Source organism: Moschus berezovskii, chromosome 22 (assembly GCF_049115385.1).
Source record: "Moschus berezovskii isolate FMDL1 chromosome 22, NW_MosBer_1.0, whole genome shotgun sequence".
Lineage (NCBI taxonomy): Eukaryota > Metazoa > Chordata > Mammalia > Artiodactyla > Moschidae > Moschus > Moschus berezovskii.
In genome coordinates this window covers 61947442-61973803 of record NC_142481.1, presented here as the reverse complement: position 1 = coordinate 61973803, position 26362 = coordinate 61947442, and the positions used below count along the sequence as shown (strand labels likewise).

General features: G+C 50.0%; 1 protein-coding gene across 1 annotated transcript in view; it reads right to left on the bottom strand.

The window, feature by feature from the left end:
• Nucleotides 1-25962, bottom strand: part of FA2H (fatty acid 2-hydroxylase) — a 56518-nt gene extending 30556 nt beyond the window's left edge. Inside the window, exon 1 of the mRNA XM_055413137.2 lies at nt 25627-25962. Within this exon, the coding sequence (XP_055269112.1) occupies nt 25627-25896 (270 nt within the window). The 5' untranslated portion in view covers nt 25897-25962. The remainder of the gene's footprint in view (nt 1-25626) is intronic.
• Between the last annotated feature and the right edge of the window lie 400 nt (nt 25963-26362).

The window sequence follows — 26362 nt, the reverse complement described above, 5'->3', positions numbered from 1 at the left end:
GACCACAGCCCTCCCTGGGAGGAGCCCAGGTTTATTAACCACAGGACTGTACACGGCTCTAATATGGGAGGAGATTTCAAGGAGAGCCAGAGCAAGCAGCACATGGGAACTGCCAGGAGCAGAAATGCCCTCAGGGACAAGGAAGTGTCCTCTAGTTGACTCTTTTTCCAGAGTCTAGTTGTGAGTTTTCAAAAGGTCTCCCATTCCAACTTGGGCTGCTCCCGTGCCAGTCAGGGCAGGGGGTGGGTGTTCCAGGAAGGAAGTCCTTCCGGGAGCCATCACACTGCACCACATACACTAATCTGGGCCATGCCTTCCAGACTTCCCGGCCTCTGTGTTTATAGGTGAGCTGGGCTCAGCCTTGAATTCCACAGTCAAACACCAACCATGAATCAGAAGTGTGTAAAGATCATTCCTAGGGACTGAGGTACAACTCAGACTTTAAAAGACCTCTAAAAAAATTTCTTAGAAACTTCCACAATGCATTATTTAACAGACTCTCCTGATCCTGGAGCAAACTTTAAAACCAAAAAGCCTTAACCAAAAAGCATGAGCAAGTGAAGAATACTTGTGCGCTTTTCCAGGTTTAGGACGTTGTTCTGGGTCCTGCCTTCAGACTGCACAGCCACAGACTTTGGGGAAGGGAAGTGAGTAGTTCTGAAGTCAGATGCACAGCAGCTTTTGTAAGAATGATCCGCCCGCATGCTGACAGGTGAGGCTTACCACCTGTGCCCGCTGACAGCTTTCCTGGAGGGTCTACCTGAGCGACTCCAGACTGTCCCAGCGTAGCAAGGATGGCGCGCCTGAGCTTTCCACCCTGAGAAGGCAGGCGGCAGACCCAGCTAGAATCACATGTTATGGTCAGGCCCAAGGCTGTTTGCGAGGAGCTGGTGAGCTCAGCAAAGTCGTTCAGGGGCTGAAAGCATGTTGCTTTGCTGTGCCTCTTGCAGGGACTGCCTCCCAAGCCAGAGTGCAAGCCCCACGAGGGTAGAGACCCTGCTGCCCCGCTCCCTGCTGGGCCCTCGGCTGCTGGCACCGGGTCAGCGCGCAAATGTGTGGTGAATGGGACGCTATGCGCAGACGGCGGCCTGGTTAGGCTCTGGGAGTCCCAGCAGGCAGGGTGACTAATGGGGGAGGGGGGAGGTCAGTATGCCCTGCTAAGGAGACTGGGTAGGCAGCACTGCCTACCCACAGCTGGAAGCCACTGGCCATGCTGGGCAATATTGGTAGGGGGGAGGAGGGCCCCTGAGCTCCTCTGGGCCTCCCAGCCACGGCCCTAGCCACAGGGAGAGAGGTCAGCGAGACGGCAGCGCCAGCGTGGTTTTCTCCTAGTGCAGCTGCTCCTGGCTGCCCACGGAGCACACTGTCCTCCTGGGCCAGCCCAGGCCCCTTCTCCTGTCTCATGGGGACGCTCTCGCAGACATCACCCCCCACTCTCTGAGGCTCCCTGGGCCGCCACCTCCTCTCCCATAAACTGAGTTCAGACCTGAGCTCACAGGGGACCCAGGAGTGGTTCCCTGCTGGCTCCCTGAAGTTCCAGACACTTCCCCCAACACGCCTGCCTCTCAGGGAGGCAGCCTTGAGGGAGAAGAGTCCAGGGCCAGCTGCCCAGTCCAGACCCTGAAGATTCACTCTACCGCAGAGACCAATGTCTAGGCCCGCCTCCCTCATCGACCTGCTCTGTGACCTCAGGGTCTTCCTCTTGGAACAAGAAATGTTTCTCTCTGGCAAGAGAAGTCCAAGTTCCTGCTCTCCTCAGACGCTGGGCAGGTGCCGCCCATGAGCGAAGCAGGCAGAGCGTGGTGCCTGACGCAGACTCACTTTGTTTGTAACGAAGCACATAGGAATACTCCTCACTTCTATGAGGAGAGATGCTCGCTCCCATTTTTCTTAAAACATGAGGTTCCAAGAAACAGAAAAACAAGCAAAATGTTGAGGAGTCCTTTTGCTGGAGACAGTGGTACAGAGGCAAAAAAAGAAATGCAACATGCGCAGTAATCGGTGGTTGCTGTCTTGCAGTCATGGTATGGGGAAGGCTGTAGGGGAGGGTGGGCACTGCAGCAGTCTTCAGGGGTCACCCCCAAGGAAGGGGGCAGCCCTGACTTAGGTCCAGGTCAGTTAGGATGGGGCCCAGTGCTATCAGACCTTCTGATTTCAAAGAAAAGTTGAAAAACTAGATTGCTCTGTGAAATCTCCAGAATTTAAAAATCTGCCTCACATTTAAAATGAATGACATGGGCCAAACCACTCTGTCTGAACGCAAGCACAGCCCTTGGCCTGCCCGTCTGCAGCACCTGGGGGAGCTCAGCCCTCCCACCCCGGGGGAGCTGCGGGGAAGGATGGGTGTAGAAAGGAAGAGCAAAGCATCTGTCCCCTGGGAACACACGGGGCATTCAAGTGTACCCACCCAGCTCTGCCAAGGCCCCCGATGGGTTGGTGACAGGCTGGCTCCGGGGGGAGCAGAGCCCCATGAAGTTCAGCGAATGGCAACCGGGCCTCACCCTCCGTCCCATCTAGGCAAGAGGATCGGCTCCAAGGAAAAGAGGGGCCAGGCAGTGGAAGCGGGCGGGGGACCCTGACTTTCATTGCCCCTCTTCCCCATCACGGGACCTGGAAAGGAGACGAACCTGTGGGGGTGAAGCGACTGCAGGGGAGACCCAGCTGGGCACCAAGGATGCGCCTACAGGGTCTCTCTCCTCTGAGAGGCCTGACCTGGTCCCCCCACGCCCAGCCCACCTCCAAACTCCCGTGCTGACGTCCTAACCCCCAGCACATCAGAACGTGGCCTTATCTGAAACTCGTTAAGACGAAGTGATTCGGGTGGACCCTAACCCAGCAAGCCTGGTGCCTGTACAGAAAGGTGAAATGTGGAAACAGACACACGCCCTGGAGAGCACCCTGTGAAAAGTCAGGGCCAAGCACCTGCAAGCTCCAGGCCGCCGAAGCTTGCTGACCAACCAGCTGCAGCCAGGGAGCGGCCCGGACAGTCTCCCTCACAGCCCTCGTGAGGAGCCCGGCCCGCCACACCTCAGAGCTCTGGCCTCCGGAACTGACATGCCAACTCCTATTGCCCCAGCCCCCCGGTCTGTGGGCCTCCACTGCAGCAGCATCACCAAGCAAATCAAAGGCCTGGACCAGTTTCCCCTGGGTTTGACCAGGGCCCCAGAAGGAGAATGAGTCCCACGGGGAGTGAGACCAGATGATGGAGGCGTTCAAGGAGACATGGGAGTGGGACCTGAGGCCGTGGCAGACGCCGGGGCCTTGCGATTGGCACAGCCCTCTGCCAGGCCCCTGGCAGCTCACAGATGGCCCTGGAGGGTGGGCATTCGGATACCCCCTCCCCAGCCCACCAGCCCTGTCTAGAGCCAGGGTGGCTGAGAACCCCTTCTTGAGGGCCTGAGCGGTCTCGCTCCAGCACGTGGAATGCTATGTTGGGGTGGCAGGCTGGCCTGGGGCTCCAGTGGACTGCAGTCCTCTCTGATGCAGACCTCGGCTTACTTGGCCAGCCCCACACCCACCGCAGCCGTGCGGCTTCTGGGACATCGGCACCCGCTCCCCAGAGAGGGCCAGGCCCACCTGCGTATGTGGCTGTTGGCTCGCAGCCATCAACACAATTCTCCCTGAGGACGTGTTCCCTGCACGAGGGAAACTGAGGCACAGAGGGCCCAGTCACTGATCCAAGGGCTCGCCAATGGCTGCTGGGAGCGTAGGCCCGGAAGCTGCTTCCAGCTGTCCCTGCTGACAGCCTCCACGTGCTCACCGTGTCCCAGCTGGGGGGACTCACTGGGATGCTCCAAGCCCCTGCCGTGGGGCCCCTGCCCTGCGACTGAGCCCCAGACTGTCCCCAGAGAGGGTGTGCTTGGAGGGTGTGTGGGGGGAGCAGAGAGCAGAGCAGCAGAAAGCCTGCACTGTGTGCGGCGCACAAACAAGCCGACCACAGAGGCGCTGAAAGGAGGCTGTGTGCAGCGGGCGGGGGTGGCGGGCAGGGGCGCCGCATAAAGGGGTGTTGTTCGGGAAGGCCGGGGCTGGGCACCGCGGGGCGGACAGACGACCTTTTATCCTGCAGCCTGGGCTTGGCCTGAAAACGCTTTTTCTGAAATGCGATGGTGCCCCAGGTCCTGTGTCCAGCTCTCCCCTACTCCCCGGTGGCCCAGCGGGTGCTGGGGGTCCAGGTGTCTCACGATACCTGGGCTGCAGGTGGGCCAGGCAGGCCCTGGGAGAAGGGGGCCGTAACTGCACCAAGGGGCTTCCCTGGGGAGAAGCCATTGTTAAGGAGCCCAGCCCTGCGGTCCCCAGGGAGCAGCGGCCCTGGAGCCAGTTTGTGTTTGTCACCAGAAACCTGGGGGCAAAAATGAAGGCGCCAGGACCTGCTTGCTTCCATCCCCAGTAGGCTGCTGTGTGACGAAGTCAAAATCAGAAGCCAGGTCCCGTGGCCTATCCGAGCCTGAAGACATTGTAACAAACCCTTGACGCGCAAAAACCCAAACCCCAAACCAAAAGCAGGCCTGGCAGATGACAGGCCACAGAAGCCCCAGAGCACAGCCACATGCCGCCTGCCCGGTCGCTGCAGGGGCACCAGCTCGGCCGGCCACTCTCCCGGCGTTCGTGGTAGGAAGAGAAAAGGAGAAGAGGCGATGAGCAGGAGTAGGAGGCGTGTCTGGAGATGTGCCTCCTGCCTGCACTCGGGAGGTCTGGGAATGCGGACAAGACTCCCAGCCTCCACGCATCCCTGACGTCCGTTTCAGCGGTCTGTGACCTCGCATGGCTCCTAACTGTGAAATGAGCCCCCTTGCTAGATGTCACCAGCAACCCTGTCACCAGAAGCAGGAGCCAGCACAGGTGGGCATTCCAAGACATCAGGAAAGGGGGACAGTGGATTGAAAGTACTAAATCATCACCCCAAACTCACGACAGTGTCTCACAAGTTGCTGGGCTACTATCTTGACTCTCTGCCGAGTCCTGATGTGGACCGTCTGCATCTGCGCAGACCACTTCTGCTCAGATGAGGGCACCGTTTCCAGGAAATCACTGAGAGGAGCCTCCTCGGTCCTGCCATGCCAAACCCTGCCTCACCGGTAGTGCTCAGGTGGGCGGGACCAAGAGCTTCAGCTCTGATGAGCAGCAGCAGCAACTACAGGAGACAAGCTGCTCAAGGTTCAGCCTCTCACAGAATCGACGGGACATTTCTCGACTGTGATCTCTCAAGTCTGAGACCTCAAGGCACCTCAGGTGGGCTGACAGAATGTTGCCCACAGGGAAGACACACTTAAGTCATCTAAAATACGTTATCTGCTCACCGATCCCACTTATATAAAAAACCAATTTCAGATGTAACACTCTTTTCTGTAACGATTAACCTCAAACTACTATTTTGCTGTTTTATTCAAAGAGAAGCAAGACCATGGATTTACAAATAACCTCAGATATCACTCTCCCAGAGGCAAAGTTTCAAAATGTGCCTTTTATAATCTAATAATTTAAGAAAGAAAAACACTGCTGTTCTCCTCTGTTTACAAAATGGCAAAAGGTTATATTGCCAGAAATATAAGCTATTTTGTAAACAAAGCAATAATAATTAAAAAAACAACCTGTCTTAAACCCATTACTTCTTTTTACTGATTCAAGCAATTTCCCCTCTCCCTGCCAGGCATGGAATGTTTCCCCGTTTACAGTTGAGGACGCTGATGTACACAGAGGTTGGCTGGCTTATCTCCAGTGATACGGTTAGTTCGAGAACACAAGACTGTCTGACTCTAAACCTGTTTTCTTTTCCACCCTCATCTGACCTGACAACTTCCAAATCCACTGCATGTTTCCTGTATTAGCTGAGTCCACATAGTGAGCCCTAGAACTAGTACCTCTTCATGAGTTACAGCCTACACTCCCGGTTTTATGCTCATTAAACACCGTGTTTATACTCATCACGCTGATGGTGCTCAGCCTCCGGGAGCGAGGTCCTTCAGCAGCCCCAGGGCAACTTGTCCTTCTGTGTGGCCAGTGCCTCTCCAACAAGGCCACGTGCTGGGGACGTCGCTGAACACACCATCTGGTGTGATCAAGCAGAGGGAGAGACAAGAAGGAGCTGGCTGTGAAGGAGGCAGGGCACCAGCTTCCTGGAGCAGAACCACCAGGTCAGGACGCCACCTGCCTCCAGAGAAGAGCCTTGGGACTCGGGCCACAGCTCTTAGACCAGTGCTGCCCAAGGGAACTCTCTGCAATGACAGAAATGTTCTAGATCCGCCCTGTCCAGCATAGTAGCACAAGCCACACATGTCTACCGAGCACTTGAAACGTAGCTAGTATGACTGAGGAACTGAATTTTTATCTTATTTCATTGAAAATTAAATTGCCACATGTGCCTTAGGGATACCTTACTGGACAGCAGACTTCATTGAAATCTCTCCCTGGGTGCTTCCTGGGCCTCTCACACCCAACAGGGCCCCAGTGAACTTTAACTGCCCCATTCCACACCTGGACCTTCATCCCAGTATTCATCATCCCCACAAGTCAAAGTACCTAATTGCTCAGGTCAAAACCATGATGTTACCCCCAACTCTTCTCTCTCCCTCACTCCCAGCATTTACTCCCTCAGCAAGTTCTACTGGTTTTCCCTCCAAGACATTTCTATCCACTTCTTTCCATCCCAGTGGCTGTGCAGTCCAGGGCGCTTCTTTCCGTCATCTGGACCACAGTGACAGCCTCTTAACTCTCTTCCTGTTTCCGTTCTGGACACCTTTCAAGCCACCATCCACGTGGCAGCCAGAATGCTCCAACAAGCTACAGAGTGACTTGTGTCGGTGTTCCGCTTACAGTCCTGAAGCCCACTGTCCTCAGAGTAAACTCTGAGCCCCCCCAATGACCAGCGAGCCCCCCTGAGGTCAGGCTCCCTCCCCACTCCCCCAAACCACACTCTCCCTTGCCCAGCAGGTTCCCAGCAACCCCAGAGCTGCCCTCTGGATTCCAACCCTGCCATACCTCAGGGCCCTTGTACTTGCTGTTCCTCTGCCTAGAATGCTTTTTACCCTGTTCTTATGACAGCTCCTTTTCATCTATCAGATACCAGCTCCCTAGAGAGGCCTTCCCCGACCACTCCCACCAGAAGCTGTAGCTGTCATTCTGTTGCAGCCCCCTGATCCAAAATTTATTTGCTATCTATTCATTCATCTATCCATCCAAAGAATATTCCGTTACAGCTCTAACCACCACCCGTTAGTGTCCAATCTTCCTCCTTCATCCACGGGCAGGTGTGCCCTGTGAGGCCAGCAAACAGTTGTCTTTCACCCTCAGCACTAGGCTCAGCGGGGGTATGAGGAGACTGGGGCCACTATGTCTGCAGCTGAACAGAGGAAGAAGGAGGCAGCCCTCCAGCCCCTGGGGCCACTGGGTTGGCCACCGGCCTCCGTTTTGGAGACCATCTGTCCCTGACCAGGGCATGGGTTGTCCAAGTGAAGACAGAATGAGGGCAGCAGGTCAGTGCAGACCCCACCTGCCCTCGCTGGGGGGAGAGGTAACTCTGAGAAACTGAATGTCGCCACGTGCATACAACTACAGAGGGTAAGTGACCTGACCCAGAAGAGTCTGAGCATGTAGCAACTTAAAACACGCATTCCTCACTGCCTAAGAGGAACCTGCCTTTTCTTAGCAGAAGATGGGCTGAAAGGGGTCATAATCATCCCATGTCAGTTAATCTCCATGCTCCATTTTATGGAGCTCACATGATCTCACTGTAGCCACACAAAATCCTGCAGTGGGGCAATGAACAGGGAAATAAAGGCCGGGAGAGTTTTCTGACTCATGCGATGTCACATAGCTGACCAGACGCAGAGCTGAACCAGAGTTACAGGTCCCCAGACGCCCCTACTCTCCTGGAAAGGAACAGGGCGGGCGGCGCGTTCAGCACACACTGCACAGCTGCTCTGCACTGAGCTCCACGCTGGGAGCTTGAGACGCTGACTCTTTAGTAATCCCACAAGACCTGCCCACCAAGCACTTTGAGTGACTCCAGCTCTTCCATCTCCATTTCCCCTCCGCCCTTAAACTTCTAGGACAGTGGGTTGCAAAGTTTATGTTGCTTCTGAAGCACACAGGGAGCTTGTTAAAAGCACAGATTTCTGAGGTCTTGCCTTCAGAGACTCTGATTTTGCAGATTTGGGGCATGGCCAAATACATGCAATGTATATATACACACACAGCTATCTCCTTGTTAAAGCGAAAGTGTTAGTTGCTCGGTCGTGTTGGACTCTTTGTGAGTCCCTCAACTGTGGCCTGCCAGCCTTCTCTGTCCATGGGATTTTCCCAGCAAGAATACTGGAATGGGTTGTCATGCCCGGCTCCAGGATATCTTCCTGATTCAGGGATTGAACCCAGGTCTCCTGCATTGCGGGCAGATTCTTTACCATCTGAGTCACCAGGGAAGCCCATGTATATGTATATATATATACATATGTATATATATGTGTGTGCGTGTGTGTATATATATATATATACACATATATGTATATATATGTGTGTATATATATATATATATATATACACACACACATCTCCTTGTGTTAATTATGTTAATTAATTCTCTAATTTAGCTATATTTGTATTTTTTCACCCCAATGAAACATCAAACTTTTCACAAGAGTCTTAAATAGAATCTCTGTTGCTACTAGAGCCATTTTTCTGAAATACAGCACAATTCTCCAGTGCCTGTCATATTTACTTCCATCGAGGTTATCTGAGTGGCAGAAGTTATTTAAAGATATCTGTATTGGGAGGAATAGTATCTTTCTGCACGAGACACAAGTTCAGTCCCTGGGTCAGGAAGATCCTCTGGAGGAGGGCATGCAATCCACTCCAGTATTCTTGCTTGGAAAATCCCATGGACAGAGGAGCCTGGCAGGCTACAGTCCATGGGGTCTCAAAGAGTTGGACACAACTGAAGTGACTGAGCATGCACACACGCCACCCATGTCAAGTTCATGTCCACGCAGAACCTTGTGAATGTGACTTTATCTGGAAATAGTGTCTTTGCATTCATCACGTTATGATGTGGTCACACTGGGTGAGGGTGGGCTCTAAGTCCGGAATGGCTGGTGTCCTCATCGGAAGAGGGGAAATCTGGACAAATGTGAAAGACACGAGGAAGAAGGCCCGTGTGAGACTGCGGCAGGGACTGGAGTGAAGCACCAACAAGCCAAGCAACACCGAGGGCTGTCCGCCCACCAGAGGTTAGGAAAGAGGAGTCTCTCCCTTCGAGGCTCCAGGAAGAGCCACCCTGGCCAGCTCCTTATTCAGACTTCTCGCATATAGAACAGTAAGAACAAATTTCTGCTGTTTTAAGTAGCAAGTCTGTGGAATTCTGCTAGAGCCGCTCTGAGAAGCAATACAGCATCACTAGAAAGCTGATGCCTCGGTGCATGTAACCATTCACGTGCTGTTGCCTTGTTTTATTCTCCCACCCACTCTTTAAGAATTTGGGGGTGATGTCCATGAGGCAACTACCAGTATTTTTCCAACATTTTATTATGAAACAATTTAAACATGCAGCCAAGGTGAAAGAATCTTACTGTGAATCCCTGTATCCCTACTACTAGATCCTACCATTCATATTCTATTTCTTTTTAAAGGCCTTTTTTGTGTATATCTTGATCAAAAAAACACTTTAGTGCCAAAAAAAATGATAACCATCACCTGGGCCTTCAGTGAGTTTTTATATTTTTGCTGGAGGAGGGTTTGAAATACTGCATCAGTTACCAAACTGTGACACAGAGACACACAGTGAGCAGATGCCCCTGGGAAAATGTGCCAATATACCTGCTTGACTCAGGGTTGTCAGAAACCTTCAACACAACAACAACAGTATCTGGAAGTGCAGCAAAGTAAAGCACACTAAAATCAGGTCTGCCTGTACAGACTGTGTGACTCCACTTCTACAACACTGTTTATGTCTGAGAGACGGAGAAGACAGAGGACACAGCAGCACCTCACAGTATGCAGATAACTCTGAGTAAAATGCTGGCCCTGCACCCCCCCGCTAACCTCACGGCCCTCCCTGGCTCTTGGAAACCCCGTCCCTGTGTCACAGCGTGCTCCTGTGCCCACAGCACACCACACACGACCTCCCTGCTTCCGAGAGTCTTTCCCAAAGTCATCTCCTCGCCACAAAATCCAAACCAGCCTTCCCTCAGTGTGCTCCAAATGTGCCCGGTTATAGTAGGAAGAAAAAAACAATTTACACGATTGATATTAAGATTTGAATGACCAGAGGCAATTCCTTTAACCTGTCAGTTTTCATGCTTTTAATTGAGCTAGGATGTCTAATCTCTAGCTGATACATAATTACCACTAATGGTACAATGATTAAGGTGGGGAACGGAGATTGAACTGTTCTAAAGTATTCTTTTCTTCGCTTCCTTTCTCTTATATCAGTAGGTGCCCAAAACAAGTTATTGCAGTTTATCATTCAAGTGTTAAATATTTTGAATCAATATTATATTTTCTGTTTTCTTTTGGTAAAGACTGGCTTTTATTAATGCACTTTTTATCCTCTGTAAACTCTTTTTGTGCTGAATGTTGGGACTGACTATGTTGAATAAAATTTGATGAATAATTTTTCTCTTCTTTACTGAACAAAGCATATGAAACAAAATATGTGAAAACGTAAAAAAAATAATGGGGGGAAAGCAATTTTTAAAGGCTGATGCATACCAACATCTAACTCTTACAATCATGAGGTCATATCTTTAGAAGCAAGTTATTTGCCTCCATTTAAAAAAAAAAAGGTATTGCGCTTCCCTGGTGTCCCAGTGGTTGAGAATCCACCTGCCAATACAGGGGACATGGGTTCAATCCCTGGTCTGGGGAGATTCTACATGCCTGCAAGACAGCTGAGCCCCCACGACATGCACTGGGGCAGCTCAGCCCCTGGGTCCGGGTGCCTACAGCCTGTGCCCTACGACGAGAGAAGCCAGCACAGTGAGAGCCGGTGCAGCACGACTAGAGAGGGGCCCGTCGCCTCACCGAGAGAAAGCCTGCACGCAGCACCGAGGGCCCAGTGAGAGACAGTGCAGCACGACTAGAGAGGGGCCCATCGCCACACCGAGAGAAAGCCTGCACGCAGCACCGAGGGCCCAGTGCCGCCAAAAGTAAGTGAATGAAAACATCTTAAACAGAAAGAAAGAACAAACACTAGGGATAAATTTCACATAGAAAAAAGCCACCAATACGATATGTTTTGACAATTATATGCCTTCTTGTAGCCAATGCCCACATCAAGATATGGAACATTTCTGTCATCCCAGAAAAGTCCCAGGAATTTGCTTTTAATAAGGCCTCATTTGATTTTGATGAAAGGAAGCTGGAGGGGGATAAGTATGCAGTTCCCCTGACCAGAGGGACGAGAAGTTTTAGATTTACAGGGCTTTGCAAGAGAGGCGCAGGTTCCCTTGCCGGGTCCCCCGCCAGCTCTCGGAGCTCCCCCACCCTCCATGCATGCTCAGAACTTGACCTGACGGCCCTCCTCGGACCACAGGCTGGGGACACAAGGCAGGAAGACACACAAGACCTGCCGCCACAGAGGCAAGGCTGCCTGCACACGCTCCCTCCACACCTCTCCCCACCCCTGCAGAAACACTACCATTCCACAAGCATGGCACGCGCAGTGCGCACCATCCTCCCCACGGACGTACAGACCATGGCTGCACCGTGCGTGGGCTTCTCAGAGCCACGTTCCCCCCGCTCCAGCCACACGACCTCAGGGTCAGGGCGCACTGGTCAGCCAAAGCTCCTGAAAGTCAGACTTGACCGTGTTCCCCCGAGGCTGGCAACATGACCCAGAGCTGTTTCTCAGGTCATGGCCTGCCCTTTGCTTTCTCCAGTGGAGCAGGTGGGAGCAGAAGTCTGGCTGGAATAGAACAGAGGAGCAAAGAGGGGAAAAAACCTAATGCCTAACACAAAATAAAAAATGAGTGGTTTCCAGGGAGCTCAGCCGGGCACTCTGTGACAATCTAGAGGGGTGGGAGGGAGATTCAAGAGGGAGGGGTATATGTACACTTATGGCTGATTCATGTCACTGTATAGCAGTAACCAACACAACATTGTAAAGCAACTATCCTCCAATTAAAAACAAATTTTAAAAATGAGTGATTTCATTAGTATAGAATAGAGTCAAGAATAGACCGACATATGGAACTGCTCTGGTTGTCAAGTGGCTAAGACTCTGCACAGGGGGCCCAAGTTTGACCTGGTCAGGGAACTAGATTATATACGCTGCAACTAAGGCCTGGCACAACCAAATAGATAAATATTAAAAAAAAAAAAGAGTAGTCCAAAATATGCATGTGAATGTTGTGTGACTGTCCAGTCACTAAGTCACGTCCAACTCTTTGTGACCCCTTGAACTGCAGCACGTCAGGCTTCCCTGTCCTCTCTGTCTCCCTGAGTTTGCTCAAACTCATGTCCATTGAGTCAGTGATGGTATCCAACTGTCTCATCCTCTGCTGCCCCCTTCTCCTATTGCCCTCAATCATTCCCAGCACCAGGGTCTTTTCCAGTGAATTGGCGCTTCAAATCCAGTGGCCAAAGTATTGGAAGCTTCAGCTTCAACATCAGTCCTTCCAATGAGTACTCAGAGTTGATCTCCTTTAGGACTGACTGGTTGGATCTCCTTGCTGTCTAAGGGACCCTCAAGAGTCTTCTCCAACACTACAGTTTGAAAGCATCAATTCTTTGGTGCTCAGCCTTCCTTATGGTCCAACTCACACATCCATACATGACTACGGGAAAAACTATAGCTTTGACTATACAGATCTTTGTCAGCAAAGTGATGTCTCTGTTTTTTAATACACTGTCTAGGTTTGTCACAGCTTTTCCAAGGAGCAAGCATCTTTTAATTTCGTGGCTGCAGTCACCGTCTATATTGATTTTGGATCCCAAGAATATGAAATCAGACACTGTTTCCACTTTTTCCCCATCTATTTGCCATAATGTGATAAGACTAGATGCCATGATCCTTGTATTTTGAATGTTGAGTTTTAATGTGTGGAAAGGTGGGGTTTTTTTTCCTTAGTGCGAAAAGACAGACTATTCCATAAATCTACTGGGATTTATGAAATACAGTTGGTCATTTAGAGAAATGGGATTTATGAAATACAGTTGGTCATTTAGAGAATTTTGAACCCAAAATAATCTCTATTTTGTCACTTATAACACCCCCCATTTACAGTAGATAAAACATTTAAGCAAAACCAAACAAATAACGGAATCATTAAGGATAAAAACTATGAACAGGATACTGTTTTTGGTTTTATATATAAAATCATAAAGTAGAGGTGATCTTTCTAAAAATGATGATAGCGAAAAGGTTTAAATGGAGGAAAAAAACATTAAACAGGGTAAAAGACAAATGAGAGCTGGAAGACAAGTAGTAATGTGCAGGATGGATAAAGGCTAATATACTTTATATATAAAACGTGGTGTAAATCACTAGGGCTTCCCAGGTGCTACAGTGGCAGAGAATCCACCTGCTAATGCAGGAGACACAAGGGACCAGGTTCCGTCCCTGGGTCAGGAAGATCCCCTGAAGTAGGAAATGGCTACCTGCTTCAGTATTCTCGCCTGGAAAATTCCATGGACAGAGCAGTCTGGCGGGCTACAAGCCTCTGAGGTCGCGAAGAGCTTGAAATGACTGAGTGACTAAGCACACACACACATAAATTAATAGGGAAAAGATTAACTATCCAGCACAGACGGACAAAGGACCTGGACAGGCAGCTTACCAGAAAGGTGGAAATAATTCAGAAAGGTGTAAAATACACAGTTCAAGACTTTCTCTTGTAATTCATAGAAGTAAAAATTTGAACAAGGAGCATTTTTCTTTTTACCCATTGGCAAAGATTAAAAATACTGCTAAAGCTGAAACTCCAATACTTTGGCTACCTCATGCGACGAGTTGACTCACTGGAAAAGACTCTGATGCTGGGAGGGATTGGGGGTGGGAGGAAATGGGGACGACAGAGAATGAGATGGCTGGATGGCATCACTGACTCGATGTACATGAGTTTGAGTGAACTCCGGGAGTTGGTGATGGACAGGGAGGCCTGACGTGCTGTGATTCATGGGGTCGCGCAGAGTCGGACACGACTGAGCGACTGAACTGAATATACATCTATGGTGAGGATGTGCATGATTTCAGAGGGAATTTAAATTGGTACAACCTTTTCAGAAAGCAGTTTGGCAACATCCATCAAAATACAAAATGGATATAATTTTGATAAAGAAATTTCAAATCTAGAATTCTATATTACAAATTTATTTGCATGTGTGTGCAAAATGATTATGTAAGGATGCTTCTTATAGCACTGATGTAATAGGGAAAAACATCAATAGGGACAGCTACTAGAAAGAACGTTGACAACCTAAAAGAAATGGACAACTTTCTAGAAACATACATCCCACCAAAACTGAATCAAGAAGAAATAGGTAATTTGAACAGACCAGTCACTAAAAGTGAAATAGAATCTATAATTTAAAAACTCCCTACAAACAAAAGCCCACGACCAGATGGCTTCACAGGAGAATTCTACCACACATACAAAGAAGAACTTATACCGATTCTTCTCAAGCTCTTCCAAGCAACTGAAGAGGAAACACTCCCACACACATTCTATTAAGCCACTGTAACCCTGATACCAAAACCAAGCAAAGTCGCCACCAAGAAAATTATAGACCAGTGTCTTTGATGAATATAGATGCAAAGAGTCTCAACAAAATATTAGCAAACTGAATCCAACAACACATAAAAAATATACCCCACAACTGAGTGGAATTCTTCCCAAGTTCACAAGGATGGTTCAACATATGCGAGTCAATCAATGTAGTATACCACATAAACAAGGTCAAAAACCACATGATTATCTCAATAAATATAGAAAAAGCATTCGACAAAATTCAATATCCATTCATGATAAAAACTCATATCCAAGTGAGCAAAGAGGTAACATACCACAATGTAATAAAAGCCACTGATGACAAACCCACAGCGAACACAATACTCAACAGTGAAAAAGAGCTGAAAGGCTTCCTACTAAAATCTGGAACAAGACTAGAATGCCAACCCTCACCGTTTATATTCAACAGAGTATAGGAAGTCCTGCTGCTACTGCTACTGCTAAGTCACTTCAGTCGTGTCCGACTCTGTGTGACCCCATAGACGGAAGCCCACCAGGCTCCCCCACCCCTGGGATTCTCCAGGCAAGAACACTGGAGTGGGTTGCCATAGGAAGTCCTAGCCACAGTAGTCAGAGAAGGAAAAAAAACACAAGGCATCCAGATTGGAAGAGAAGAGGTCAAACTGTCACTTTATGCAGGTGATGCACGATACACAGAAAGCCCTAAGGACTCCACACAAAAGCTAATGAAGGAATTCAACAACGTAGCAGGATGCAAGATCAACATTCAGAAGCTGATTACACTTTTTTACATTAACAATGAAATATCAGACAGGGAATGTAAAAGACCATACTTTTCAAGATTGCACCCCTCCCCCCAACAAAGCCCAGGAATAAACCTGACCAAGGATGTCAGGAAAGGACCTGACCAAGGAAAGACTTATCTGCTGAAAACTATAAAACATTAATAAAGGAAATAAAAAAGGATTCAAAGACATGGAAAGATAGCCCATGTTCTTGAATGAAGAAAACTTTTATGGCTGATGTGGAAGGAATTACAAAATACGTCATGAGGTTAAAAAAAAAAGCAGCAAGCTGCCAAGGAGCCTGACCATACAACTCCTTTACATGGGAAATAGAAAGAATAATATATGTGCTTCTCTGAGGTCACAAGAAATTGTTGATAGTGTTTACACAGGGACTGGGTTGGGAGGGGCACCGAATTTTTTTTGCACATTCCTTTTAGTGATTTAAATTTGTGTATGAACTATGTTCACAGGTAATTATGACAATGGAGAAAAGGAGGAACAAGCTGATGGCTGGGGTTACTACCATCTGACAATATACAACATAATAAGATGAAGCCTGACTGCAAAGTGAAAATTCAAAATCAATGCAAAAACTTATAAAATGTCATGAAGTCAATGAAAGTGAGAGAAAGCTGTTTTAGTTACAATTCCATGGTCAAATAAGGATCTGGCAAATGTAGGTTGTTTAATACTGAAACACAGGCAATCAACAAAGGATGAAGCTCTTCAAAAGAGGAGGGCTTGTTTACCAAGGATCAAAAGAGATCCTCAGCCCTTAAATACTCTTGCTAAAATGACCCCCTTTATGATCATGCTGTGACCAGCCAACGCAAAGCTTGGAATGCCACACTGTGCTTTCATACATTTTGTCAAAAAAACCACACATGTAAAACAACACTACTTGATGCATTATTTGCTCAATTTAAGAATAAGCAGCCAAGTACAATCCTAATTTTGCTATCAGATTTTTTTTTTTGGCCTTGCCAAGGAGGCTGGTAGAACCTTAGTTTGAGGATCAGGATCAGCAAAAGCACAGAGTCCTAAGCACTGGACCTCCAGGGAATTCCCTTGCTGTCAGATTAAACTAAATTAAAAAAACCCACAACTTTTCAGTTTCATTTCTAGATAATCAATTTCCTTCTCCCCTTGGTCCATTTTTCTATGAAATTTTGGTCTTCATTTAAAGTAGATTCACAAGACCTTTAATCCTAAGAGTCAAGGACCTTCCCTCTCAGGTTCAAGGAACACCTGAAGTTTTTATGGCACTGTCTCCAACCTGAATAAGCTGTTATACTTGCCACTCTAAAAGTTTTTTAATAAAAATTGATTATTTATTATTCACTATTTGGGCAGCATTGGGTCTTTATTGCTGCGCTCAGGCTCTCTCCAGCTTTGAGGAGCAGGGCCCCTCTTTATCGCAGTGCGTCAGCTTCCCATCATACTGGCTTCTCTTGCTGTGGAGCATGGGTTCTAGGAACGTGGGCTTCAAGAGTTGTGACCTACGGGGTTAGCTGCTCTGCAGCATGTGGAATCTTCCTTGACCAGGAATCAAACCCATGTTCCCTGCATTGGCAGGTGGATTCTTAACCACTGGACCAGCAGGGAAGTCCTCCAAAGGATCCCGCCTGGCACAAGGGGAAGCAACTACTAAATCAGGCTGGTCTGCTCTGGTCCCTAACTTGGGATCACGGACGCTGTATTTATTCAGCCAAATCTAACTGCTCCTTATTTCTCCATGGCAGTCAGTCTCAAAGTGTGGGCCTTAACCTGACTTAAAAACGTGAGATCTTTCTTAGATTTTTGTGGGTAAATAATCTTGTTTCATAGAAGTTCATTATGACACAAGACTGCTGCTGCTGCTAAGTCACTTCAGTCATGTCCGACTCTGTGTGACCCCATAGATGGAAGCCCACCAGGCTCCCCCGTCCCTGGGATTCTCCAGGCAAGAACACTGGAGTGGGTTGCCATTTCCTTCTCCAATGTGTGAAAGTGAAAAGTGAAAGTGAAGTTGCTCAGTCATGTGTGACTCACAGCGACCCCGTGGACTGCAGCCTACCAGGCTCCTCCGTCCATGGGATTTTCTAGGCAAGAGTATTGGAGTGGCTTGCCATTGCCTTCTATGACACAAGACTAGGGGCTATTTATTAGCAATTAAGTGGGTTATTATGGACTACTAACATTCGGAATTTATAAAACAAAACTAGCCATTACTAAACTCTCCAATTCCATTTTCCAGAGGGAAATGTGAGCACTGCACACTGCTAAACAATGTGAGAAAGGTTCTGCTGAGCATATAAGAATGCACAGAGCTATTCCCTTTGAATTCTATTTGTTTTAAAGGAGAAAGTATGACTAATTCACGTAGGTAATTATCAACCATGTGTGATATAGATTATATGGTTCACTTTTAAGTGTGTAGTCACGTGTAGTTACATCAATGGAATTTTTGGCTACTAGCTTTCTTCTAACAGGACCTTAAGACGTTCCGTACGCATCGCAGTTCAAATATGTTAAAACAAGTCCCCCCAAATTTGCTTATTTGGTATTGCTATTTTAACACCTTGCAATATACTATCACAATAAAGAAACAATGCATTTGAATAACTGTGTTTTAGGGCAAGGCTTCACAACAACAAATCCTGAGTAAGAGGTTTCTACTTCTCAATGATAACTTTACAGCTCTTGCTAGCATCAAGTTTGGTATTCTCAAACCTTAATATTATGACTGAGCTTGGTTTCCATCAGAGGGCAAGAGCAGGTGGGAAGAGAGGTCCTCAGAATCTTCTGCCCATTTTAGATGAGCGGCAATTAGAGAAGATTGAGAATCACAGTTTGGAGATGACACACATTAGAGAGTTTTGCATGAAAAGACACCGGAAAGAGTCAACAGAACTGGAAACCCAGGAACCTGGGTTCTACCTCCACACATCATCTGCTTACAGACACATGGTTACAAGTCACAGCGCTGAGAGCAAGCAGGGCTCTCGACTGGCATTTCCTATGGTTCCTTTTACTTCTACCCTTGCCGGGGACTCAGGGGTAGGGGTGAACTGCAGTAGCCTCATGTGAAAAATGTTTTGCCAACACTTTCTGGCTGATGAAAAACTGAGGGCAAAGGCAGAAATGAGGGACTCACCTGATAGTCCTCCATACTTTCCATCAACTCACAGTCCTTTCAGCTAACAAGGGAGAAACTGGAAAGAGGTTTGTTTGCGTTTCCACGTCTTACTACTTGAAGTATCTTGTGTGCGCTACTATCGCCACTTTACTTTTCAATTTGGCACAAATCTCGGCATTTGGAAACGCCGATCGAGAGCCGCCCTTGCTCTCAGCAGCTCATCCATTCACTCATTTAGACATTTATTACTTCCTGTTGGCAGGCACCAGTGTGCCAGTGTCTCCCAGGGAAACCCAGATGAGTCAGGCAACTTCAGTCTTCAGAGAGTTTAGAATTTAGTTGAGAAGATAAGATATGTAGTGAAAACAGTGAATAAGGAAGAGCATTTGAATGCTGTAATGTAGGCAGAGGCCAAGTGCTATGCGAGTGTGCGAGAAGGAAAAACCTAGCTCTAACCTAGCTCTAGAGGGGAAAGCGGAGAAGGCACTGGCAAGCCACTCCAGTACTCTTGCCTAGAAAATCCCATGGATGGAGGAGCCTGGTAGGCTGCAGTCCGTGGGGTCGCTACTGAGCGAGTTCACTTCCACTTTTCACTTTCACACATTGGAGAAGGAAATGGCAACCCACTCCAGTGTTCTTGCCTGGAGAATCCCAGGGACGGGGGAGCCTGGTGGGCTTCTGTCTATGGGGTCGCACAGAGTCGGACACGACTGAAGTGACTTAGCAGCAGCAGCAGAGGGGAAAGGAAGGAGACTGAAGAAGCGGAGTGGACAGTTACCTGAATTAACTTCAAATTTAACCAAATTTTCCAGGTGTGGCACTGCGGATGCAGCAATTGGGAGCCACTGAAGATTTCGGAATACCGCTGTAATATAACCACGTGCTCTTTGGAAAGCTTCACAGGCCATGGGCTGCAGGGAGTGCTGGCAGGGAGACCTGCCCAGGGGACTGCTGCAGTAATGAGTGTAACGAGGCTCTGGCCATGGCAGGGGAGTAGGGGGCAGACGTCTGAGAGGAAGACTCAGAAGGCCCGTGAGGATGAGCAAGGGTCTGCCCCAGCCACCAGTCTGCTTTATCCCCCACTCCCGTCTACAGCCTCTGGATCCTTCAGGACAGAGCAGGGAATGGAGACAGCAGGACAACACAGATCATCTTCCAGAGGTAGTGCTGAGTGAAAAAAGCTGTACTGCGGGGCACACTGTGTGGCTCCACTGAAGCTTCGTGTGCTTTTCTGGGAAACGAGGGACAAGAGGAACTAGCGCTGGAGACTGAGGACTAACGACCGTAAAGAGTGAGGGACAACGCACCTCCCTCCAAAACCTGCGTCCCAACCCCCGGAACCCATGACTGCGCCACCGCATGCGGCATGGAGAACTGTGCAGTGTGGTCCAACCAAAGACTCCGTGACGAGGTGATCCTGGACTGTGTGGTGTGTGTGTGGGAGCGAGGAGCACAGTGTGACCACGAGGCTCCTTATAAGCGAGAGACGGAAGCAGGAGTGTCAGAGGCCAAGAACGAGAAGAGACAGAAGAGCAGAGGAGACAGCAACGTGACTGATGGCTGGGACCAGGAGCCAGGGGACGTGGGCAGCCTCTAAAAGCTAGAAAGGGGGAACCAATTCTCCCCTAGAGCCTCCAGAAGGAAGGCTGCCCTGCCAATTCATTTCTGACTTCTGACTCCAGAATCAGAAGAGAACATGTATGTGCTGCTTTACTGCACTGAGTTTGTGGCAATTTGTTACAGCAGCAAAAGAAAATAAATGCAGGTAGAAAGCTAAGGGAACGAGGTATCCAGAAGCCAGGTGAACACAGCCTATCAAGGACAGGGCAGTGATCGCCATGTCAGAGTTCTGTCAGGCCAAGTGAGGACTGACCATCAGGTTTAGGCAGGGGAAGGTCCCGATGACCCTGACAAGGGCACTTTCAGTACCATGGTGGGTTTCAGAGAGAACAGGATGCTCACTACTTGTCTGTCTAAATGAATGGAAGGCAACGTACGGACCAATGGTGACTGTATGTCTTAAGATGAATAATAAGGAAAGTGAAGATAAAGGATGCTGCTCAGGCATCAATTTTGGTTCTCTGCTGGGAATGTTTCCAGAAATGATTACTCTTAGGTGTTTCTGAGATTCCTGCCTGTTTCTTTTTATTTCCCCCATAGAGTCCTAACTTCCAGCGACAGTGAAAGTTGTTCAGTTGTGTCTGACTCTTTGTGACCCCATGGACTACACAGTCCATGGAGTTCTCCAGGCCAGAATACTGGAGGGGGTAGCCTTTTCCTTCTCCAAGGGATCTTCCCAACCCAGGAATCAAACCCAGGTCTCCTGCAATGCAGGCGGATTCTTTACCAGCTGAGCCACGAGGGAAGCCCTAATTTCAACCTTCCCCTTAATTTAGGTCTTGAAGCCCCTTCTCTGAATTCCGGGGTGATATCAGGGAGCAGTCTTAGAGCCTGTGTTTACCCCATGTCACATGGAACCACAATGACTTGGGTCCCTGGCTCTCTCCCAGCTGGCCCTAGCTTATCCTCCAGGTAAAGCCCACCTGCCACCACAAAACCCTGGCAAGTAGCAAAGGATGGTAGCCGCTGATGGTAGCCCATTTAGAGGGCCCTCCTGTAGGCTAAGCAGATCTTGACCCCCGTCAGTCAACAGACTTGTCACGTCCACTCTGCTCTGCAGGTGGGGGCAGTTTGGCAAGTTCCCCAAGCACTGGCTTTTATCTGAACTCTCAGCTCAGACCGGCGCTCCAAGCTGCACTGTGCTCAAGCTGTTCCGGAGCCTGGGGTGGGGTGGAAACCCTGAGTCTTCCTGCACTTAGATCTCCTTCATAATTACTCAAGCTTTGAACCTCTGAATGGCCAGACCCTCAGAGCCTGGCAGAAGCACATGTGGCAGAATCTGTGGATTTCTCAGCCACTCAGAGATAGGTATGCCTTGAGGGACTAGGACACGACACCCAGAGACATTCAGATGGCAGGATTAGCCCAAAAGCAGGCACTGGGAGTCAGGGCTTGTCTTCCTCCAGGGTCTCCTCAAACAGGGCTTTTCTCCAGGGGCAAGCTTAGATGTCTGCCCAAAAGAAGCCTTCTTGAGGTCTAGCAGTGTTAGATGGTGGGGGGAGTACGGTCTGCCCTTTCACAGTGATTTTCCTCATCGAGGCAGGTCTGGAGTGACAGAAGGATTCTGGATGGACTGTGATGAAAGCTGTAGCTCTCTCACCAGAAAAATGCACAACCATGCGTTTTTACAATTTCATCTCTTCCATCAATCTCAGAAAATACTCTGCAGATCACCAGAGTTAAGAAGCTCCGCTTCAGGTGTCTTCCAAAGTGTGATACTTACTCCACTGATGGTGCTCAGGATGTTAGGGGATGGGAAGATGCGCATTTATTTTAACAGCTCTATTTTCAAAGTGCAAGTAAAATCTGTGATTTCACTGGTAATAATGCCTAGGGCAAGTAAGTGGTAAAATAGACGGTGAGTCTACTTACAGATAAACATTAAATAGTTCAAGTCCTACTCCAATTTGAAAAAAAAACGGCGACACTGACTCATTGATGACCTACGTCTGGGAAACATAGTATCCGTGGCCTTGAGAGATCATTTCTTTCATATTTCTTTTAAAAAAAAAAAAGCCGGTTGCAGCTCAATCAATGGACTTCACACCCCCTAACAACATGAGCCACTCTTAGCTAAGCTTGGAGTGAGGCGCCTTGAGCGCCCGGCTGAGAAGAGGGCCAACTTCCCTCCTCAGCCACCACTGATTCACCTCCTCCTCAAGTCCAAGGCTATAACAAACCTTGTCTCATTCCACAGTATGTTGGCTTAAACAAGTCTGACTTGTTTCACGTGTGTGTGTTTTCTTGTGAGTGTGAATGAATGTGTGTGTAAGTGTATATACAGAGGGGGTGTGGTAAAGTGGGGAACAGGGAAAACCAACAGGGCTGAGTCTTGTCCCTGCAATTTCATGGCAGAGCTCCAGAAGGCTCCTCGCCGAGGACTACACTTGGGAAGAAGGATTCTGAGGATGGGCAACATTCAGAAATGAGCCCCAAAGAACAGAGCTGGTTATGATACTCCCCTTCCCTGTCAAGGCCCGTCCTTGTCCTCACATTACAGGAGCCGGGTTCTAGTCTCAACAGGTGTCAGCGTCCCTGGTCAAGTCCGAGGAGAGGAGAGAGGTGGAGAAGGCAGCACAGGGGCTGCCAGGAGGGCTTAACCAGAGAGAAGAACAGAAGTGTCTTCTCTGTGTTCAGGCCTTACAAGGAGGGCTTCTCTCTGACAGGATAGCTTCTCTAGACTTCTCCTCTGGCTACCTCTCCTCCTCAATATAAAGACAACCCTACACTTGTTTCCAGAATAGAAATCTGCAGACAGAAGCTGACGAGCAACTGGAGTGTTGGGTGATTACGGCCATAGGTCAAGTTTGGGCCATGGGTTTGTAAACATGATGTTAGTTTTCTCCCTCATATCCTCAGGTGGGAGCCCAGTTATAAGGACTCCTGAAACACAGCCACACTGGGACTCTTGGAGTAACAGGTGAGGGCAGGCATAGGAAGCAAATTGAGACTCAGTATTCTCTGAAGGTCAGGTAAAGCAAAGCAAGTGAAAGTGAAAGTTGCTCAGTCGTGTCCGACTCTCTGCGACCCCACGGACCATACAGTCCATGGAATTCTCCAGGCCAGAATACTGGAGTGGATAGCCTTTCCCTTCTCCAGGGGATCTTTCCAACCCAGTGACTGAACCCAGGTCTCCCGCATTGCGAGCGGATTCTTTACCAGCTGAGCCACAAGGGAAGCCCAAGAACACTGCAGTGGGTAGCCTGTCCCTTCTCCAGCGGATCTTCCTGACCCAGAAATTGAACCGGGGTCTCCTGCACTGCAGGCAGATTCTTCACCAGCTGAGCTATGAGGGAAGCAAAGCGAAACAAGGCCAAATCAAAGCACAGTGCTGGGTGGCGAGCAGAGCCAGGGGTGCAGTCGTCTCCGAGATGGTGCCGGGAGGTGCGGCCGCACCCTCGGGCCCAGTTGATGGGCAAGGCTGCAATGCGCGCGCCTCCGCGGCCGTCGCGGGCCTGTCTCCAGTATTCGGCCGCGGCTGCTCGCTCCCCGCACTCAGCTTCAGTCATACGCACGGCGAAACCCCGCCGGCAGGGCCTGACGCCAGGCAGCCGCTTCCTAGGTTAGACCGGGCTCCTGCTGCAGAAGAGTGCGACCTGTCATTTTACCTATGAGGTCTCCCAAATTCAACCTTCCCCTCTTCTTGGTCAAAGCCACCGTTACCTCTCACTTGGGCTACAGGGTAGCCTCCTGCCTGGTCTCTGCACACCCACTTTGGCTCCCTCCACTCCTTCTCATCATCGCAGCCAGGATGCTCTTCCAAAGATGCAAATCTGACAACGCCACATCCCCGCCTGAATCTATTCCCTGGCTTCCAGTTGCTCTTAGAATCATGCCCCAAATCCTCACCACAGCCGCCTGGCTGATCTCCGGCCTCCTTCCACTTCCTTCTTCTTGCCCACCAGCTTCTGGTCACATTGCTTTTATTTCTGTCCCTTGACACTGCCAAGTCCTTACCCTTCAGAGCCTCCAGGTATTCTGTTCCGTCTATTTGGAGTGTTGTTCTCACCACACTCCACCTGGCTAAAGCCTGGTATCCATTGATTAACTCCCAGGGTAAACAGCACTTTCTCCAGAAAGTTCTCCCTGATTCATACTCTGATAGCACCAGGTAACTGAAGAATTACTATAGTGTGTTAGGTCCATGAATGACACCATATTGCTTTGTCCATTGGTACCTCAATCCATTGGTATCAGTGCCTAGCTCAGTGCTGCCAATCATTAACACATCAAGTGAGTGAGTGAATGAATGATTAAAGAACTGGGCAGGATGACTCAGGGAAAAGATACCTGGAACAGTGAGAGTCAAGTCCTTTCATCCAAAGACCTAAAAGCATTTGCTGGGGCCATCTTGAACAAAGAGCTAGAAGCAGGGAACAACTGTTGGTTTATGACCAAGCATGATGGCCCCACTGTCCCCAGTCCTACAGCTGGGCCTGGAGAAGGCCTGAAGAGTCAGTTTGCCTCTGGCCCAGGCCTACCCAGAGCCCAGTAGATAAGATCATCTCCCACACTCAAAGGTCCTTGGAATGGACAAGGTACTGATTTTGGAATCAGACACACTTGACTTTTCTACTATCTAGCTCAGATTCCCTCAGATCACAAACTGACCTCGAACTACTATAGTGTCTCTTTGGGCCCCAATTTCCACATCCTAAAACAGAGATAATAAAATACACCCGGGGATCAGACAGAGGTTTGACTATCATCATGAGCCTGGAATGCACGGCTGCATGCAGCTCAGAGTGCTACTTCCCTCTCCCCAGCAAAACTGGCTTACCCCGTCATGTCACTTTGCTGGACACCCCGGCCAGCATGCAGGGCATGAGACGAAGGGAGATCTGAGGGGTGGGAGGACACAGGCTGTCTAAGACACTGCCCCAACTTTTCCTCTAGGCCAGGGAAGCCCTGGTGCAAGACAAGTGTGGCACAGGGAAATCCAAACTAACTGAGAAGGGTGACCAGTCTGTGCCTTTTGGATGCAGGAGTAGAGTGAGATGGGGAGGGGAGGACAGGTGAGCCTGGAAGTTATTATTCAAACAGAAATGAAGACTAGTTGCAAAAAGGGAGAGGCTGATAAGGGAATAGGAAGGGAAGATTGGGTGTGTGAGGGGCTGGGAGGGAAAAAGTGACCCAAGATGTCAGATGGCCAGAGGCTGCAGCAGGAACCAGCAGGAAGGAGGAGATACCTTGGGAGGTGGGAGAAGTAGCAGACAGCAGAGGATCAGGGGAAGTGCTGGAAAGGAAGGGCAAATTCCTGGTTGGGGAGCCAGCGGTGGCGGGCAGGGGCTTGTTATCAGGAGAGCAGGAGGTGGCTGTCACCTTGGGCCCTCCTGGAGTGCAGGTGCAAGGGGCTCGTGGGCAGTGGAGAGCCGGTGGTAGGGGGAGGAAGCAGGGGTGTGGGACCACCGCCCAGCTGTACCTGGGGATCTCCTTGCAGGTCGCCCACGTAGTACTGCTCCAGCCAGCGGCGCGCGTTGGCCGAGTGCCGGTGCGGCGGCCCGTCCAGGTCGGCGCTCACGTCCTGGCCCGCGCGCGCCCACAGCAGCTGCTCGCCACCCGGGTGCTGCCGCACGAAGCCGGTGAGGTCGTAGAGGCGGGCCCCGCGGCGGACCCAGCAGGCGCCGGCCGCCAGGCGCCGCTGGACCTCGTCGGCAGAGAAGCAGGCGGCGGGGGGCGGAGCGGGGGCCATGGCGGGAGAGCGGAGCTCGCAGCTGGCTCGGCGGCTGCCCGGCGCGCCTCTGGCAGCCCGCGGCCGCCGCCGCCTTGACGGGCCGGCCGCCACCGCACCTGCTCATTTGCATGCTGCGCTCCCATTGGCCGCGCGGCGGGACTCCGCGGGGGCCGCTTCGCCATTGGCCCACGGGACGCCCGGCAGAGCTGGGCGGGCCCGCGAGGGCGCGCTCCGCCAGGTGGCCCGAGGCAGGCCGGCGTCCGCGCTGCACCGGGTGGTCCTAGGCAGGCCCGGGTCCGCGATGCACCGGGTGGTCCTAGGCAGGCCGAGGGCGCGCCCGCCGGTTGCGTCTCGTTGCACAAGAGCATACGGGCAGGCGGATGGAGGCGGGGCGAGTCCTCCTGTTGTCGGCGGCGGTCCGGACAGACGTGCTCCTTGGCCTGATCGCCACCGCCGCTGCCTTATCTCCGCCGATCTCCCAGAT